At 41.5% G+C, this 18,219-nt stretch overlaps 1 protein-coding gene across 2 annotated transcripts in view; it reads right to left on the bottom strand.

Moving 5' to 3' along the window:
• dock5 (dedicator of cytokinesis 5) overlaps positions 1-17,771 on the bottom strand; it is a 34,452-nt gene extending 16,681 nt beyond the window's left edge. Inside the window, exons 1-19 of one of the 2 annotated variants that reach the window (XM_034596070.1) lie at positions 17,476-17,771; positions 10,137-10,220; positions 9,870-9,910; positions 9,696-9,751; positions 9,330-9,426; positions 9,027-9,175; positions 8,748-8,883; positions 8,481-8,638; positions 6,988-7,069; positions 6,001-6,130; positions 5,252-5,324; positions 3,138-3,280; positions 2,850-2,975; positions 2,604-2,728; positions 1,460-1,558; positions 1,151-1,223; positions 923-1,026; positions 508-688; positions 93-190 (exon numbers count right to left, since the gene is read on the bottom strand). In XM_034596070.1, the coding sequence (XP_034451961.1) occupies positions 93-190; positions 508-688; positions 923-1,026; positions 1,151-1,223; positions 1,460-1,558; positions 2,604-2,728; positions 2,850-2,975; positions 3,138-3,280; positions 5,252-5,324; positions 6,001-6,130; positions 6,988-7,069; positions 8,481-8,638; positions 8,748-8,883; positions 9,027-9,175; positions 9,330-9,426; positions 9,696-9,751; positions 9,870-9,910; positions 10,137-10,220; positions 17,476-17,518 (1,998 nt within the window). In that variant the 5' untranslated portion in view covers positions 17,519-17,771. The remainder of the gene's footprint in view (positions 1-92; positions 191-507; positions 689-922; positions 1,027-1,150; positions 1,224-1,459; positions 1,559-2,603; positions 2,729-2,849; positions 2,976-3,137; positions 3,281-5,251; positions 5,325-6,000; positions 6,131-6,987; positions 7,070-8,480; positions 8,639-8,747; positions 8,884-9,026; positions 9,176-9,329; positions 9,427-9,695; positions 9,752-9,869; positions 9,911-10,136; positions 10,221-17,475) is intronic. The other variant, XM_034596071.1, reaches the window with a different exon arrangement.
• Positions 17,772-18,219: the final 448 nt, after the last annotated feature.

The following is an 18,219-nucleotide window of genomic DNA, read 5'->3' as shown; positions in this document are numbered from 1 at the left end:
CCTCCAGAGAATTTCAGGAGATTTCCGGAGCTGAGTGCATGTCTGAAAGCAGCTGCACTTAGAACAGTATTTGTGACACAATGGGAACTCACTTTCACTATCTCCCCTCCCTCGACCTCCATCATTCTCTGAAGAATCTGGTCCAGATCTCCGGGGTTAGACCTCCAGTTTAACAGGCCGAGAAGATCCACTGGGAAAACAACAAAAATCAACAATCAGAATAAATAAAGCAGTAGCAACAGCTCATGTGCTACATCAGTTAGAGATAACTGTGTTAAAAGCCTCCTGATTAGATTTACGTCAATCAACTGTCCATACATCAGCAAAATATTTGCAACACAGATGAGCCTAAATAATTTAAAAGATGATCTGAGGGGAGGAAACAATGAGGCCAGTGCACCTCAATCCGCTGCTGTAGAATCAGTTTCATCTCTTAAAAACTGTGACATTACATCTTTTAATTATCTCAGAGTTATGTGGGCAAAACAGAAATGTTCCCTGCTGTACCGTTCTGGGTGAGTTTAGTGGAGCAGGTGAGCGATGCAATCTGGAAGCTGTCTTTAGTCACAGGAACGACTCCTGAATGGTGGAACTGCTTCCCCGTCTGCTTCTCCTTCTCCCCCACTTCATCCCAGGTCGCCGGCAGGGTGAGATAGACCTTTGCATCCTCAGCCTTTTTCACATCAACCTGGGAAATTCATAAAACAGGCAATGAATCATGAAGCATATTGATCGATGGAGATCTAATGTCATATTTATTGACTGTGGAGGGGATTCATGCATAATCTCTCTGCCAACTGTCAGCTTTTCAGGACAGATTTTTTGTGTAATTAGATAAAAGTAATAAATAATATCCTGTTTATTTTATAGATAAGTGCAATAAGATACACTTCATACAAGATGAGAAATAAAAGAACAGCACCTTGTAGACGATGAGTTCATGTATGCCGTCTTTTAGCGTGGTCCCATCTACTCTCATGAGCCGCACAAAGGCCATTCCAAAGGGCTTCTCCGATTTGTCTCTAGCTGAGGGATGCACAGAAACATGACAGACAGGAGCAGATCCACCAACAGTCACTCTGGCTGTATTTAACACAGTGACAGGTTTACATGTGGGTGCTTGCCATACAAATAAGTCACATTCACTCACAGTCCTGGGAAGACCTGTGTCGAAACATCACCCTGAGGTGACAGCGGCACACGTCTTCAATGGGAATTGTCACCTTGCAGGGGAGGGGGAGAAATGAAGGAGAGTGTGAATACAGGATTATAAAGTGGAATAAATGTTATCTGGTGGGAGATTTGTATGAGTAGCACATTCTGAGCCAGTATCCTCCCCAGAAGATTATTTCATTATATTGAGCCACAGCAAATCCATTTAAAGAACTAATTAAGAGAACGTAAGATATCGTGTTGGAAGTGCAGAGTTGCACATGTGGGTCCTTGACATGAGCCTCACCTTCACAGTTTCATTCCAGCAAGGCTGCTTCACCTGGTAGTATATGACGGACTTGTACTCTGTGATACCATCATAACCGGCCCCAGGAAATATGGCTTTCTACAGAAGTTGAAGGACAGAGATTTAACGACATGATAGGAACATCAATTCGCTCTTCATTGGAAATCAAAAAAGTACCACAGTCACAGAAGTGCAAGATAATGCTCCAAAAATGAGTCATATAACCTTTAAGAATAAGAATTGACTGTATATGAAGATGGACAACGTGTCTTCACTTCCTCCCACTATCCAGAAATGAAGCCAAATCATCCCTAATACGAATGCTGCCATATTATGCAGTTGCAGCCAGAGTCTGTGCTCTAATAATCTGGGGACAGAGAAGCTATAGCAAAGTCCCGAGGCAGGATTTAAGACCTATACTGCAGCCAGCCTACAGGGGGTCGATCGAGATGCTTTTGCTTCACTATTGAGGAGCTGACATGTTGTCCATCTTTATATACAGTCTATGATCGACAACCATGCAAACATCTCTGTGAGGATGTACCGAGCTAATTGCTAACATTAGTATGCTAACATGCGTACAATGAAAATGCTGACATACTGATGTTTACCAGATATGTTTTACATGATTGAGTTTAGTGCCAGTTAGCATGTTAGCATTTGCTGATGGGCTCTATATAAAAAGTACGACTGAGGTTGATGGGAGATGCATTGTGAGTCAAAGTATCGAACAAATATAATTTTTTATCTGATGAAGGTGCAAAATGAAATGTTATAAATTCATTCTTGTAATAATTCACCCGGTGTTGCACATCTGTCTGTCACGAATTTGATCCTGAATTTGTTAGAAGTTTACTTAAAACAAAAAATGTAAACCTTGTGGTAGAGCTAGAGGAAAGGTCAGGGGATCAATATAGTCAGTTGGATTTATCCTCTGAAGACAATGAATGTTGGTACAACATTTAGTAGAAATCCATCCAGGAGTAAAGCGGTAGATATTTTAATCCATTGTTTATGCTGCTAACAAGGCTGAAACACTACAATATTTACAGCAAAACTATAAGAATTGCTATGAATAGATGCTATTATAGTCACATAAAGCTTGATTAGAAAATGATTTGTTGAATTCACTGGTCTGTTTTACCTCCATGGGATTGCCTTCATCGTCGTGCACAGTCAGTATGACCTCTACGTTTTTCGGGGTCTTTTTTTTGCCTCGGTCAAACTCTCCCTGCAGCAGGGTTATGTAAATATCATTCCTCACAATTCCTAGAGAAAGTACAACAGATGATTAGGTGGATGCGCTGGCAACTTATGAGCCATTCTCGCGATTTTGCAAGCAAGTACAAAGAACACAAGCATGGCACATGCAGAGCAGACTTTGATCCACCTGGGAGGATGATTTCTGGAAAGCCCATTTTCCTGACGATAGCCGTGCTGCGGTCCACAAAGTGGGGGTAGTCCTTTCTGACTTGGGCGAGATCACCAGGGAGGAGTTTCAGGGTCACAAACAGCCCTGCCAGGAAACACGTAAGGAAATTCAATGAGGCAGACGCCGCAAGCATAAACCCAACAGACCCCTCACACATCATTTATTTCCCTCAAAACAAAAAGGTCAATCTCGAGTGACCCTCCCCAATCACAGGGGGACACACTGTCAGAGAGCACTTAATTTTACCCTGGCCTTTGTGATTGACCTCCCGCGTGGCAATGACTTTGTTGAAGACAGCAGTGAGCGGCTCATTCTCTCCTATGACTCGGGATGGCATGAGCGGAGACATGATGAGCTGCCTCTGACGGATGTAGGTTTCCATCGCTATCCTGAGTGAGAGGCATCGGGAGAATAAGAACAATCAGATGACAGCATCTCTGACAGGTGACAAACACACGGACGGAGGAGCAGCAAAAAGGCAAAGTTAGGAGGTCTGGATCTCTTGACAAGCTGCACCATTTTTATTTCCTCACACCCCAGTGACTACTACAGAACTGACTAACACAGTGTACTGGTGCTATACTGACTTTATTCAGCACAAGACTGCATGTGAGTGTCTTTTAACAACTTAATTACCAGCTGAAATAAATCAGAGTCATGTTAAGATATTTCTTCTTACGTGTCTTTGATGCAATTGTCAAATAGTGTGTAATTTGTTAATACACAGTTCGTGTTCTGTCATCAGTTGATGCGTTCTTGTTTCTTTACTGCATAATTCAGAAATATGAGTGCAAAAATATCGTCAGCTGCTTGCAATGAAGTTCAAACATTTTCCTGACATTTTCCAGAGGGGCTGTTTGTGAGAACACAAATGTCTCAGTCAGTAGCTCCAGACATATCCCAGAATTCTTCCTGCCAGGCCTCCGGTAAAAGGTACAGAGAATGTAAGAGTGAGCCCATGTGAGAACACAGCAGGAACATTTCCAGAAAACTCTCAGAGAGTGAGTGGCCATGGTTGATGACATTTCTAACCCACAACAGATGTGAATGCAAATATTCCAGGATGAAAAAGAAATGCCAGACCCATAGAAGACACGGACAAAGATGTGAGACAATGAGATTTGAGAGGTTTTGATGAGAAGGGCCGACGCTGTTGTGGATATGCTGTAAACAAAAACACTGTGCTTTCCACAGTAGTGATTAGATGTCATGTCCTACTTCTGATTTGATGTGGGTGTGTGAACACTTTGCAACAGCTCTTATTGGATTGGTTGAGTGCAATGATTTTTTTCCTTCTACCTTTGTTGTACAATGAATGTTACAGAAATGCTCCTGTTGTTGTGTACAGACAAACCCCCTGAAAATGTCTGGACCCAATTTTCTGGACATTTTCAAGGGTTCGTGTCTGAAAACAGCTTTACATTGATCCAGTGGTGAATCAATTCATCTTGGTGAACATCTGAATTACACAATTTTCCAATGAACTCATGGTCACTGAGATGCTCATTTAGAAAATGCTCATGCAAAACATTTTTGCACAACTGTTCTAATCTTTTAATCTCAGTAACCTTGTAGTATCACAACAAATTAGCAGGCATGTTAAAGGCGCTGAGAGGCTTCGCTTTGATCTAAATGCTAATGTAAGCATGCTTACATGATGACGACGTTACAAAGATATGATATTTACCATGGTCAGCATCTTAATACAGCGTGTTAGCATGTAGATAAGCACATACAGACAGGAATATGTTAATGTTAATGAAATCGAAACTCATGTGTCAAGGCTGGGGAGCTTAACAAGCTGTTCTGTGTGTTCTGAGGGGAACACACTTAGACGAGTGGCAGTGACTGAAGAGTAGAAAAGACTTTACAATAATCCTCCAGACATTCAATGAGTCCTTTTTTTGTCTGTAGCTCTTCAAGAAGACAGTGAACTGTGACACAGTGTGCAGAGACAAATGGAGGATAAACCTTGGTAAAATTTGGTTCAGATGTCACGAAACAGTCGAGATATTTTTAGGGGCTCTTCCATGCAGGATCCCTGTATTGAGTATTATCGCCCTCATCCCCCCACTGTGCGGGTGCTATGGGAACACGGCATTGAAGCCTGCCTTTGAGAACACTCTGTATTGTAAAAAGTTTTTTTTAATTTTGATATTTGCCCTTGAAATGCATATAAAAAAAACAGCTGAATTGCATCCTTGAAAAAAGCGTGTGACTGAACGCAGTAAGCAGCTATAACTTGAGTCCTGTTTTTCTCGAGTCCAATTATTTTCCATTATTCGTGCTGAATTGTGTTGCTTTACAAAACATGGCTGAGCCTGTTAACAGCAGGAGTGTGACAGCATCAAAAGACTCACTGCTGAAACGGGATGAAGTGCTGTTTGTCCTCATCGTCGGTTTTGCCATGGGCGACATCTGTAATGTCCATCACTGCAAACACAAAGACATTAGGAGCATCACAGTGTGGCCAAAGACTCAAGGGTAAACAAACCTTTCAGAGGAAATACAGTGTTTAGTTGTTGCCAAAACAACAGTAAAATGGGAATTCGCTGGATTTAACAAGAGTTAATTGGTTTTTTTGTTTTTAGTTCTGCTGGAAAAGTTCTGTTTGTTCTACTTTTGAAACAGCAGCCGAGCCAAGTATTGGATCTCACTCACCTGTTGCCTGGCACAGCAGACAGCCGCCACAATGAGACAGATTGAGGGTTCTTGATCTCCAGCTTGCAAAATGCCTCAGAGTTGTTCATTCTACCCAGCTCTTTTCCCAAACTGTTTTTTTTTTTTTCTGGCTAAAAACAATTTGACTTCTGACTTAAACATTCTTTGTGACTCTGGTTTCAGTCCATTTGCTCGAACACCCGAGGAAACCATTCCTCATAAAACCCACTAATCATCTGGCCAAAAACAAAGACCATTGCTAAACCAATTTCCAGCCACTCTCTTTGCCAAGGCAGAGCGGAAACATTTTCCGGAGCAGAAAGCAGGTGTTCCCGTTTCATTCAGCACATGGATCCCTTATTTTTATACCTCAACAGAACTGTTAAAGCAACTGAGTAGACTTTCATATTCCTTAACCAAAAACTGGGACAGTAGAATAGCAGCTCACCGGCCACACCGAACGGCCTCCTCAGTCCACCGGTGTGTTTCTTGCCCTCTTTCAGCTCCATGCTGCCCACTCTGATGATCTGACAGACCAGGAACAGTCGCTGCCTCATTAAGTCGCTGCTGCTCAGGTCCTGGATTCAATGACACACAAGGTTAATTTATTATGGGATGTTAACTGATAAGACACAAAGATACAAAAGGCAGTGGACTGTGGCTACATCCATACTACTGTGTTTTAGTTTGAAAACGGGATTTGTAAACTACGACGATTTGGCTCCTAATCACTTTTAATCCCTTTCCATACAAACATGCCTGAAATTGCATATCACATTACCACTAATGTACACTGGGCATGTGCATGATAGCATTTTCAAACTTCTCTGCTTTAGCAGCTCTAAAAACTAGTGTGGATGCAGGCGTATCCATAGCAGAGTGGATGTCTTTTCAAACGAAATAGTGTGGATGTAGCATGTATGACTGCCCTGTCATTATGTGCATTCACAGGGATGGAGCTGCAGACCAGATGGCACATATTGCAGGGTGAAAGAATGCAGGGAAACTCTCTCTGACGTATCACCTCTCCAACATCTTAATGCATTTGTTTTTCTGGACGCTTTTTCAAGTCAAGGAGTCTATTGTGCTTCGAGGAAGCAAATCTAACCATAAAATTTCAGCTCCTTGCCATGATTAATGTGGTTTCATTACACTCTGAACCACTAATTCCCAGTGGCACACATGCAGGATAAAACAATGACATGTTTACGGGGCAACGGCTGCCTGTGTCATTAACATAAACGGCAGCATTATAACTGAGGCAAACGTATTAAAATTTCTAAAGATGTGCCGTGAATGTGAGCCATTCACTGGAAACTTTTAGTAAATTAGGAGCAATCCAGGAGTAAATTGTCCTCTTTGTCACAGATTTCAGGCAGCGTGTGGATTGTTTCAATCCAGAGCGGAGGGAACACAGTCAGTGGGATTCAGTTACCGTGAATAGCGCTGGCAGGTTGTTGAGTTTTTCAATTTCTTTAGGCATCCCCATACTGTCCCAGCGCACCAGGAAGTTCTCACTGCATGAATTTAAATAAGAGTCACAGTTAGAGATCACATTATCTGAGGTATCAGGAGAAATAGAAAAATAGAAAAGTCACTAATGTGAAAACTCTGCATGGTGTAAGCAGTTTTATCAGATCAAATCCAAAGTGTCAAAAACATTTGCTATGGTCTATTGATTCTTCTAGACATTTCTCATATTAGATATTTTTGACATGATAAATACATAGGAAATAGATGAAAGGCCTGTCTAAGGCACACAATCATTAGTAATGCTTATTTATTATCTAGGTATCAGTTTCTACCCAATTTGAAATTTCAGATTGTCTGTTGTGATGACTGCTGCCCCTCTAGGGAGGTCAAAGGTCACCTTACAAACAGCACCCAGAATGAAAGCTGGAGTTTGAGATATAAACGAATGAATGACACATTCCTGTCCTTGTCAAAGGAGTGTACACAAAGCTAAATCTCTGCATTTTGCAGCACAAGAAAGTTTTATCTCTGCACTGGCCCACTGACAAAGGTGCATTTAATGTCAACCCCGATGAGTGGTTGGCAAGATGTAAGGAGGGGAGCAGCGGTGGGCTCCTGTGGCCTACACAACTATGAGTATGTTGTAGTCTATGGTGGAAAAACTTGGAAACCATCCAAAGAAAAGTTTCTGATGCTCCAGATAAAAAAGAACCTTGGTGATCCGTGGGAGGATCACAGTGATCAATGGCACGGACAAACCCGGATTATTACTGGTTGGAGAGCACTGTTTGTGTAATTACTCACACTGCCAGAAGAGGGAGATAACAGTTTAACATTCAAAAAACTTACTTTGTAATCGATTTGACATCTTATTAAAAAAATTCTGTTCTTGTTATCACTTTTAATATTTATGCTTGCACCAATTATACAAAGATTAGAACAGACACACTACTTTTCTACTACAGCAAGAAGGGGAAGAAGCAGTTTATTATTATTCTTCATTCCCTTCCTCATTGAATAACTTCTCATTATTCAGAAATGTTCACCTTGTCACAATAAGTAACTAAGTAAGAATACTAGCACTTATGGTAGTTTTTTTTTAAAGTAATCTTTAACCCTTCTTAATTACTTATCTGGTAGGTGTCAGCATCACATTATGATAAATTGTTGTGCAGAGTTTTCATTTTTTCTGCATCATGCTGGAATAAACATAACTTTTCCATGTCACATAACATGGTGTAAAGATTTTCTGCTTGCTGGCTTCAAAAAATGGAATTCTGTGCCCTGCAACTCCTCAGGGAGTTTAACTGTTTTTGTAACAAAAACCTATTATAACAGTGAATTGCACGACTTGCTGGTTGCATATAAAAACTCCACTTACAAATTTAACGAACCCAAAAAGACAAATAGCCCTGGCTTGATACTTAATTGCAGAATTAAAAGTGAGTAGCAAACCTGATGAATTCAGACTGGTCAGGGTCATACAGAGACATGAGCAGCTCAGCATCCTCTCCAATGTTGCATACAAAGTTCTTCAGGTTCATGAGCAGACTGTAGGTGTGCACTGTACTGAACAGAGTCTGACGCCTCATTTCCAAGTTTTGTTGCCGTGTCTGCATGAAAAAAAGGCCCCAGGCAGTGCAAGGACATAGATATTAATTGGAACAGACAGACACTGTGGAGTAAAGAAAGTGATCTGTACCAAAACAATTAGAATCATGCCTTCTCTTCTTGTATCCTGTCATCAACGCTACGGGATGCAGTCTCGTGTGCCCGGAACAGACTGACCGTACTGGTCCAGTCAGGATCCAGCGTGTTCCCCGCATCATCTCGCACCACCAGGTCCAACCCCAGAATCCTGAGCGGCAGAGGGTGCCAGACCGCATCAAACGAGTTTGCAGAGACAATCTCAGAGTTATGACCCAAGCACATAAAACTTTACAATGATGTTTATGTCAGAAGGCATTTCATTGCAGTACAAGAAGGCAGCAGGACTCATACCGGTTTCCATAATCAATCTTTGCTGTTACTTTCTTTTTCAGCTCTACAAGGTCATCCTTGGGCAGCGTTCCTGACACTATCTGAGATCGATATTCGATGAGGCTGTAGGCCATCTGCTGAACACCGCGGAACAGTGTTGTCTTGTTCGCCTGTCAGATAAAACAGGAATATGCTTAAAGCAATAGAGCCATCAGAGGAATGAAACAAAACAAAAATGATTAAAAGTGATGAGAATCAGGGAGGAGAGGCCTGTGGATACCAGAAACAAGAGAGGCTGATAAAAGAGAGCCAACCTACACATACCACAAAGAGCTTGTGCCATATCTGTGACCATTCTCTTAGAGTAGCTCCAAGTTCCTGGACCAGGGGTAAATCTGCTGGAATAATTATTTCCTGCTGGCTACCAGCCACGAGGAGAGAAGAATAAGACTTTGTAAAAAAGTAGCTCATCACTCATAGAGCATGTCATATAACTTGGACAGACACAAGTGCAGTTCTATGCATGATAAATAGTTGGATAGTTTTCCTACACAGCCAAGTAAAGCATTACAGAATCTACACGTTCGAAAATTACAACTGCACTGCCGTGTTATTAGTAACACGGCAGGGTACATCAAAATCAAAGCAGATTATCATCAGGAGGATATGTTTACTGATATGTGATCTCACCCTATTCCCTCAACCGTAGCCTCCTTTAAGTGGATGTAGCAAGCTGGGAAAATGCCCTGAGGAAACAAAGAGGTAATGTCAGAGTGTGTGTGTGTATATGAGTATATGTGTATGTGAATAAATATAAGTAACGACGTTGAATATAAGATAACACAGAGCTAATTAAGCCCTTACCCTCTGTGATTTCTTGCGTAGCGTGTAGCCCCTATACCAGCCTGGGGAAATACAAATGAATAGAGAAACATACAACAGTGAGTGGGGGTGAGGAAAATCCAACCCGTCAGGAGGACAATGTGATGAACTCATTTATATTATTATGTACTGCATATTAAGCACCGGGGCTAGTTTAACATTTTATCTAAGTTCCCAGAGTCACATTGCATGGAAGACGGATGTGTCGGGCGATGTGTCAGGGCGTGTTGTGCGTTCGGCTTCACTCACCTTCCAATTTCTCAAGTATGTGCACCGTGTCCCCGACCTGAAGACACAGCTCCTGCTCTCCACTGGGAGCATAATTGTAGATTGCTGAAGGACAAAGCAGGACCGTCTCATTATGAGAGGAAAACACAACATTCAGAAACGTACTGAATAACAAAGAAAAAAAGGTTTCAGTCGCCAGTTTGACTGACGAGTTTTTTTCCCTCCTTAAGGTCCAGTGGATTAAGAAAAAAACTCCAAATCCCTTTTTCAATCACTCACAGAGGAGAAAGTACGTTTTTAAAAAGTTTTTGGATCAGAGGTTTTTGCAGTCTCCCCCTGGAAACGGAAACCAATTCACCCTCCCCAACGCAGAACTCGGACTTGCAAGCGAAGAGGATCTTGATCTTTGATTTATTCCTCATCTCACAGCGAGAGTGTGTGTGTTTGTGCAGGAGGACTGTGTGACTCAAACCTCTAAAGCATTTTGATGATTCTTAATTGAAACGGATGCCCCGAGGCTGTGTTTAACGTCCCAGTAAATGGACTGTTCTGGAGCAGGTATCCTCAGTGTCAACAGTGAGGGGAAGAGCTAAAAAAAAAAGGTGATGGTATCACACTCATACAGCTGTGGCCTTTAGTCACACTCTGCATGATGTGTTCCTGCCAAATGGCCCACCTGCAAGAAGACCTGCTTTTCCCTAATTTTAGTTTATTAACAGCTTTCCTGGATGCCACTCCTGTAAATCCTTTTTTTAACTCTCTAACCAAGACATGTATGGGACAGATCACACAAACACACACACAGGCAAAATCCAGACAGACGTTGCAAAAGAGACACCTTGCCAAACAAAACTGTAGCTACGGTCTTTGTCACAACTTGAGGGAGCTGCAATAGCATGCAGCCTCTCATACTCATAGAGAGATAGAGGAACTATGAAGAGAGCTCTGCCCTGACTTGCATGGTTATAATGCTTCTTGCTGGAGGCCAGATTTCACAGCACGCTTCAACTGGCTCAGCTTATCACACCTCCGTCTGAATACCAAAACTTGACAATACATTGAATGCCACTACCCTTCCCGTACTATGACTTCCTCCGCAACGATAGATTTCTCTAACTTCCCCATAAAACTAATTTGCACGGACAGACATCACCATAAAAATCTGATTATAAGCTCAAATGGGCTCTTAAAGTACTTGGTTAGGCCCATGTTGGATATGTTTTAAGGCTCACCTGTACAGGTTCCTGTAAAAGATTTTTGAGGCCTTTTTCCACTGGTCCAAAACCCACTAACACTCACAAACATCTGCCTTTGAGGAAAGGAGTAAATCGCCTTAAATTATATTTCCTTTACTTCCTTTCTTATTCCCTTAAGTATCGCTTCTGAAAACACAGACCCCACTATAAAGAACAGACGTTTTGGTCCCATAGTATCAACATACTGTGTTGTTGAATTTAATAGAAGTCACCGGAACACATAGTTTCACCAGAAATGACATCTTCCTCTGGTCAAGCTGAGCGTGACAATGGTCCATTCACCAACTTGACACATTGTGGCAACAGCATGGCATTACGCCAATGACTGGAAACCAGTTGAGCGCGTTGTGATGCCACACTGGGCCTTGGCAGCACCGCTCATCTGGTACAATTCTGAGACACACTATCTCCCTCTTCAACTTGAAATACTGACGGCAGAGCTGTTGTTGTGAATTCCGATAAAGCCCCTATCTGCTCAGGTTTAACTTAATGTGCATACTAATGGTAAATCCAAGTCAGCCTGATTCACTCTGAATGATTTATCACACAAGTGGATTTGATTAAATTAAAGTATTTAAGAAACACTTAACACGGCTGAGCTGTTTGAGCAGCTGCTGGCAGCGCATCAACGTCAACACAATGCAATGACAGACTATTGTTCTCATCACTCACTGAATGTGAAAAGCAAAACCTAAACAAATATTACCAGTTGTGACTATGATAGAAGCATCGGACATGATACCCCCAAAAATGTCACTATACTGCACTGCCACTGACAAGTCCTGATTTCAGAGTAGCAAAAGAGAAGTGAGTTCCAGTAGTGTAGTATTAGCCAGAGCTAGCTAAAATCAGCTATTTGGCCATATTTGACGCTGGAAAGTCCCACAAATAAACCTGCAACGTGTACCATATTACAACACTAGCAATAGGCAATAATCACTCATCACTTCCATAAAAGGTTACTAGCATAAAAATGTTCCAATATGTTATATAAATTGTAATTTTCTCAAATGCACTGGTATGAGATGGGTACTGAGCATCGACTCCAGGTACCAGGAAGAGAAAAATGGTACTAGAACATCTCTACTTGAACATACAACTGTAGAGAAAGATGGGAACACTTTATTCATTCTGATTCTCAGGTGAAAAACCTTCAGTCTATTACATGAAAGAAGCTAGAAGGGTACTCAGAGAGCACATACCTCCACCAAGGCTGATTGGTCACTTTATAACCATATCCTTATACAAGGTGTTGAGATCAGACACATAATGTACACAGACATGTTCTGCCCACTGCTAACATTAAACGCAGGCAAAGTATCCATTCTCTCTGTGTTAACGTAGAGTAACTGAATAAAGATTACCTTCCGCAAAAATACTTATTCTGATTCACAAAATCCAGATCATTGTCAGATTATCGGAATTGCACTTCCAGTAAGTTTTAATACAATTGGTTTAGTAGTTTTTGTGTAACTCTGCTAACAGTCAGACAAACAGCAATGAAAACATAACCTCTTTGGCGGAGGTAAACAAATAATACAGCCAGTAATGGCACAGACATATGCCATGCAGCAGCCGCACAAACAAACTCAAAACCTACCATTTTATATGTACCGAAGAAGTAAAAAAAGAAAAACGTTTAACAAACTAAACTAACAAACTAAAAATCCCAATAGAAAACATTGTATTACACTTCAAACCAAATGGAGACATGTATTAAATAAAACCTGATTAGAGCTATGAATTTGTTCAGGTACTCAGCTATTTCAGTGATGTACTATTCGTATATTTGTATAAACCTGTGTATCAGTGCGTATTAGACAACTAATTTCGAAGGCTAAGAAAGTAGGGAGAGGTACGGTATCTCTACAAGAATCATTAGGTAAAAGCAAGTCTATTAATGTTGGTTTTTGAGCCAATTCTCCTCAGGCACGACATTTTAAAACATAAAGACCTCTGTATTTTAAAAAATCCTTTCCCATCCTCCCCACTGTCTAGACAGCCAGAATGATCTGTAGCTCTTAAAACAGAGCTCCAGCTGATAAGTCCTCATAGGTTATCTACAAATCAGAAATTTTACTCTCAAATGGTGCCAATTAGAGGGGATTAAATTAAACCAGTGTGGGCTCATATTTAAATTCTGTTTAAAACCCTGCTTCAACAGATGGAAAATGTGTGTTATCTAAAGAGGGGTAGTTCAACGGTCCTTAAAGAATTAAAAGAATTATTCTGAAATCAAGTTTTAAAAAGGTGAGTGACCAACCATCTGGTCAACACTAATCATCATCTGCTACCAGGTTTGACATTGCAAGATGAACCATCAAGGATGTAAAGATTGGGACCAATGGGGCTTCAGATTTTTTTTTCACACCCACACAGCATGTAACAGAGATCGACTTAAAGTTGCTTGTCATTTTAAGGAAACTAATTTGCTATTCATTGCATAATATCACCAAGTGGAAGTTGTGGTTGAGCAATTCAAACAGTTCGTATGACGGTGGACGAGCATTATTCAGTCTTTGTGACTTAAATGGTTTTAATGGCGGCTCCCAGCAGAAAACCTGTGGTTATTATAGGAGGCAGCAGTACTGCTTGTTAAGGATTGTAAGGCTTTCTAATCATAACAGTACAGTACAATATATATACAATATTACACAACATGTAAACCCTACGGCTTTGCTGCTGGGAACTGAATAATTTGAACAATAACATATCACAGGTCCTCTTCCACTCAGACAGAGTATATAACGCAGAATGATGTATGTGCAAAGGTTGACAGTGGAAGTGCGTCTTCACCTTCATCTCCTGAAAGGACAACGTTTCGCTGCACGCACCTTAAATCTGAGCCTATATGATGTTTATGTGGGAGGAGGATTTATGACATCGTAACTAGTTCGGTAGCCAATCATGGTCCAACTGAAACAAGTTTGATGCAGAAACCTGATATCTCCAGTGCACCCACACTGACACTGTACATTTCAGTGATGAAGGAGAACCCAAAGATTTGGATTTTTTTTAAATGAGGGCAAAGAAGCAGGTGTGCATTTAGAATTTGTTAGAGGGGATTTTTAAAAGGCTATACAGCACATTATTTAGCATTATCTATAAAGTTGTCAGACTCAAATTACAGGTTTTGGAAAATGGATGAAAATCGATACAACAAGACCAGATATATATCTTTTTTTATTCCACACATTTGTCGTCCTTATGAAGACCTGGCACTTACATTAAGGTTCAGTGTGTAAGATTTAGGTGAAAGGAATCTATTGGCAGAAATTTAATATAAAATAATGCTAGTGATGTTTTCACTAGTGTGTAATGATCTAAATTGTACGCGTTGTTGTTTTCTTTACCCTAGAATGTGCCCTTTATATTTAAATACTTTACACATACATCTAAAGAGGGTCCTCTCTACAGAGGCGGTCATGTTTTTTGCAGTTGTCCAAACTTGACAAACTAAACAGCTTTTTAGTTTTTATGACAACTGAAGGCCACCAGAGGAGTGGAAACACTCTTTCATGTTTGGAAAGGGAGGGTGAGGTGAGTAGTATTCAGCTGCAACATGCAAATTCACCACTAAATTCTACACACTGAACCTTTAGGGGTTGACCATACTTTCAAATTTCAATCTCAGAGGACATCGACCACATCTGTGCATACTCTAGCAGATGTGGTCGGATGACAACATTCACATTTTGAGGACCACAGCGGACCTTATCAGACTGGTGATGGCAGAAACTATGAATCTGCCATTACCCACAATGCTATCGGATGCTTGTGTAGCCTCAAGCCTAAAGCAGAGTTGAGGAGCCAGCTATAGCAGTCAGGTCACTTTCTTACTCTAGATCAATTTTCTTTTTTATTCGCCAATTTATAATCTTCAGCTTCAGCCAACGCTGATTTAAGTGACATTACGTGAGGTGATTTATCAAACTTCACAGAGCTCCCTCTGGAGCCCCAAAAGGCTTAAAACAACTTTTCTTACATATGCAGTAAAACTGCCAAACACCTCTAAACACACTTCACGTGTAAAATTCCTTTCCCTGGATCACTGTTCTTCAGTTCGGACATCTGTGGGCCATAAATGTGTAAGGTTCATGCAGGCTGTCAAAGAAAATGGAGGGGGGGGGGGGGGGTATCTTGGATCTGTTAAAAATCATGTACATGACCACTTAACCAAAAAGCCTTGACCTGAAATCTAATAAAGCCGCAGGATGCCATTATGGACACGAATAATGTATAACTGCATTAAAACTAACCAGGGACTGCACATGTTCTGCACCTGAGGATTTCACTGCCTCATTTTAGCCTCTGGTGCAGTGCTTGAAAATTAGGGAGCTATTCTATTATAATGGTGTCACAAATTCACCAAAAAAAGATTGTGATATCTTAAGCTCCATATCCACATTTCCCTGTTAGCTAGCATGATATAACTGATATGATCAGGAAGCTAGCGATCTGCTCTGTCATCCCCAAATGTAGTTGCCTGTACTCGAGCACAGCCTGGCTTGACTAATCGGATTAAAAATGTAAGACCTTGTACAGGGTCCGATGGCATTTTAAGGATTAAATACAATGTAAGTGACTCCTGCCCTGTTTCTGAGGTGAGTGGCAGGATAAGAGCTCAGTCTACAGAATCAAGCAGGGTAACTGTTTTGAATGCCATACTGGGATCTAAAAGGATTAACACACAAAAAAAATCCTCAACATCAGCTGCTAAAACAAGGACATATATGACCAAAAGGGAGGTGTTTCTACTGCACACTAGTATATCAACCGGAATATGTGTGTTAAAGATATTGTTGAGTCACAACAGCAAAGAAAAAGCCCAAAATACTTTCTGTAAAACCTGAGAGGAAGTCAATGGGAGGATCCAGGTGAGAACACAGCCGAGGTGTTTTCAGTGCGGGCCTCTGATTCACACCTACACTCCACAACGAAAAACCCTGTACACTGGGCGTATTAAGTTTAACAGCATCTACTGCAGACCAGGGCACCCTGTGTGTGCAAGAGTCTGCAGCTTTAAGCTCCGGGGTGAGTCAGAATGGTAACTGATGACCAGCCAGCCTGCACTGACTGTAAAGTCAATGCAATAAACCACAGAGGGGATTGAGCCAACAGTTGTGCTGATTTACCTTGAGGGTGTGGAGGTCTACCTGATAGCATGAACACGCATGCACGGTAGTTTGCAAGCCCACAAACTAGCACAGATTCACAGGTGGTGGAGCCACACCTTGTTTGCAAGTTTAAAAAAAAAAAATACAGCTGATCTATAAAGTTGGAAGGAGCTAGCCCTGGGGAGCGATAAAACAATATTGATAATCATCAGAATATCATTTTCATAAATAGCAATGAAGAAAAAGACAATATAAAGCTTATGCATTGTGTAAGCACATTGATCTACCTCAGATCTGTACAATGTTGTGTTTGTCATTCCCCCAGGAGCCAAAATCTGACTTTCAACTTAAAAGGAATGATAATGTGGCCTTAATCGTGATAACTACAGGTATCGATTGATGTGAAAATCCTTATCTAGATACAATCTTTGGCCAAAGTGACTAGCTCTGTGAAGGAAGGCATAAATATGATCCGTTGTTCTCCACAGTCACAAGTTCCTACACACTGGTGCAGGGAAGCTCTAAGAGTACAGCTAATACCCCTGGACTGCCCAGTGTCTCTGAGGCACATGTGGGGCCCTGCAGGAGTCCTTCAGGGGACTTTGAGGGACCTTCCAGCTCAGTGAGGATTCAGCCCACAGCAACTCCAGCAAGTCAGCTCAGGGAGACAGAGTGCAACAATGACTGGAATGCTCCTTGAACTCTTGGCTGTTTTTTGCACATGTTTTCCTCCCCTCCACTTCAGGACAGCAGCACAACTCATTCCTTATTAAATGTCTGGAGCCCCTGACACCAACACGGGGGTTGTAAGCAGTAGAAGTTGAGTGAACCCCGGCAGCAGCCTCCACACACCTCGGGACCAACAACAACAGAGTCGGCACTAAGTCCGAACTTCACTCCTGTTCCCGTTTACCTCCTGAAGTTACCGCAGTTTTCTGGGAGTTCACTCGGTGAGCTCTCTCCAAAAGTCACGCAGCCGCAACTTACCGACTCCGTACTTCTCTTTCTTGGTGGGAATCCAGCGGGTCATTGCGAGGAGGGTAAAAAGATGGTGGTGAAGCTGGCGGGATAAATAAATGAACTATGTACAGTTGTAGTTAACCGAGGGACGGGCGGCGCGATACCTCCTGCTCGTACCGAGGGCTACAGTTCCGCCATCATGACTCTCAGTGCGGGGAGGGGAGGGGGGGAGGACAAACACGGCTGTGGGTGAGGAGAGGGGGGGAGAGGCGTGAACCATACTACCCCCCCAACACACACACACACAAATACACACACACACACACACAGACACACCCACACACACACACATTCTTATCTTACTGAGGACACTCATAGGCATAATGCATGTGCCAGCCCCTTACCCTAACCTTAACCATCACAAATAAATACCTGACCTAAACATAATCCTAACCCTAACCAAAACATAATTCTAACACTAAATAAAACATAATTCTAACTCTAATCTAAACATAATTCTAACCCTAATCCAAACCTTATTCTAAACCTAATTGTAACCCTAACCAAAACATAATTCTAACTCTAATCTAAACATAATTCTAACTCTAATCTAAACATAATTCTAACCCTAACCTCAATTTAATTCTAACCCCAATATAACCCTAATTCTAACCCTAACCAAAACCTTATTCTAACTCTATTCTAAACCTAATTCTAACCCTAACCTAAACTTAATTCTAACTCTAATCTAAACCTAATTCTAACCCTAAC

The sequence above is a fragment of the Hippoglossus hippoglossus genome, chromosome 9, assembly GCF_009819705.1.
Source record: "Hippoglossus hippoglossus isolate fHipHip1 chromosome 9, fHipHip1.pri, whole genome shotgun sequence".
Taxonomy (NCBI): domain Eukaryota; kingdom Metazoa; phylum Chordata; class Actinopteri; order Pleuronectiformes; family Pleuronectidae; genus Hippoglossus; species Hippoglossus hippoglossus.
This window is presented reverse-complemented; position numbering and strand designations above follow the sequence as displayed.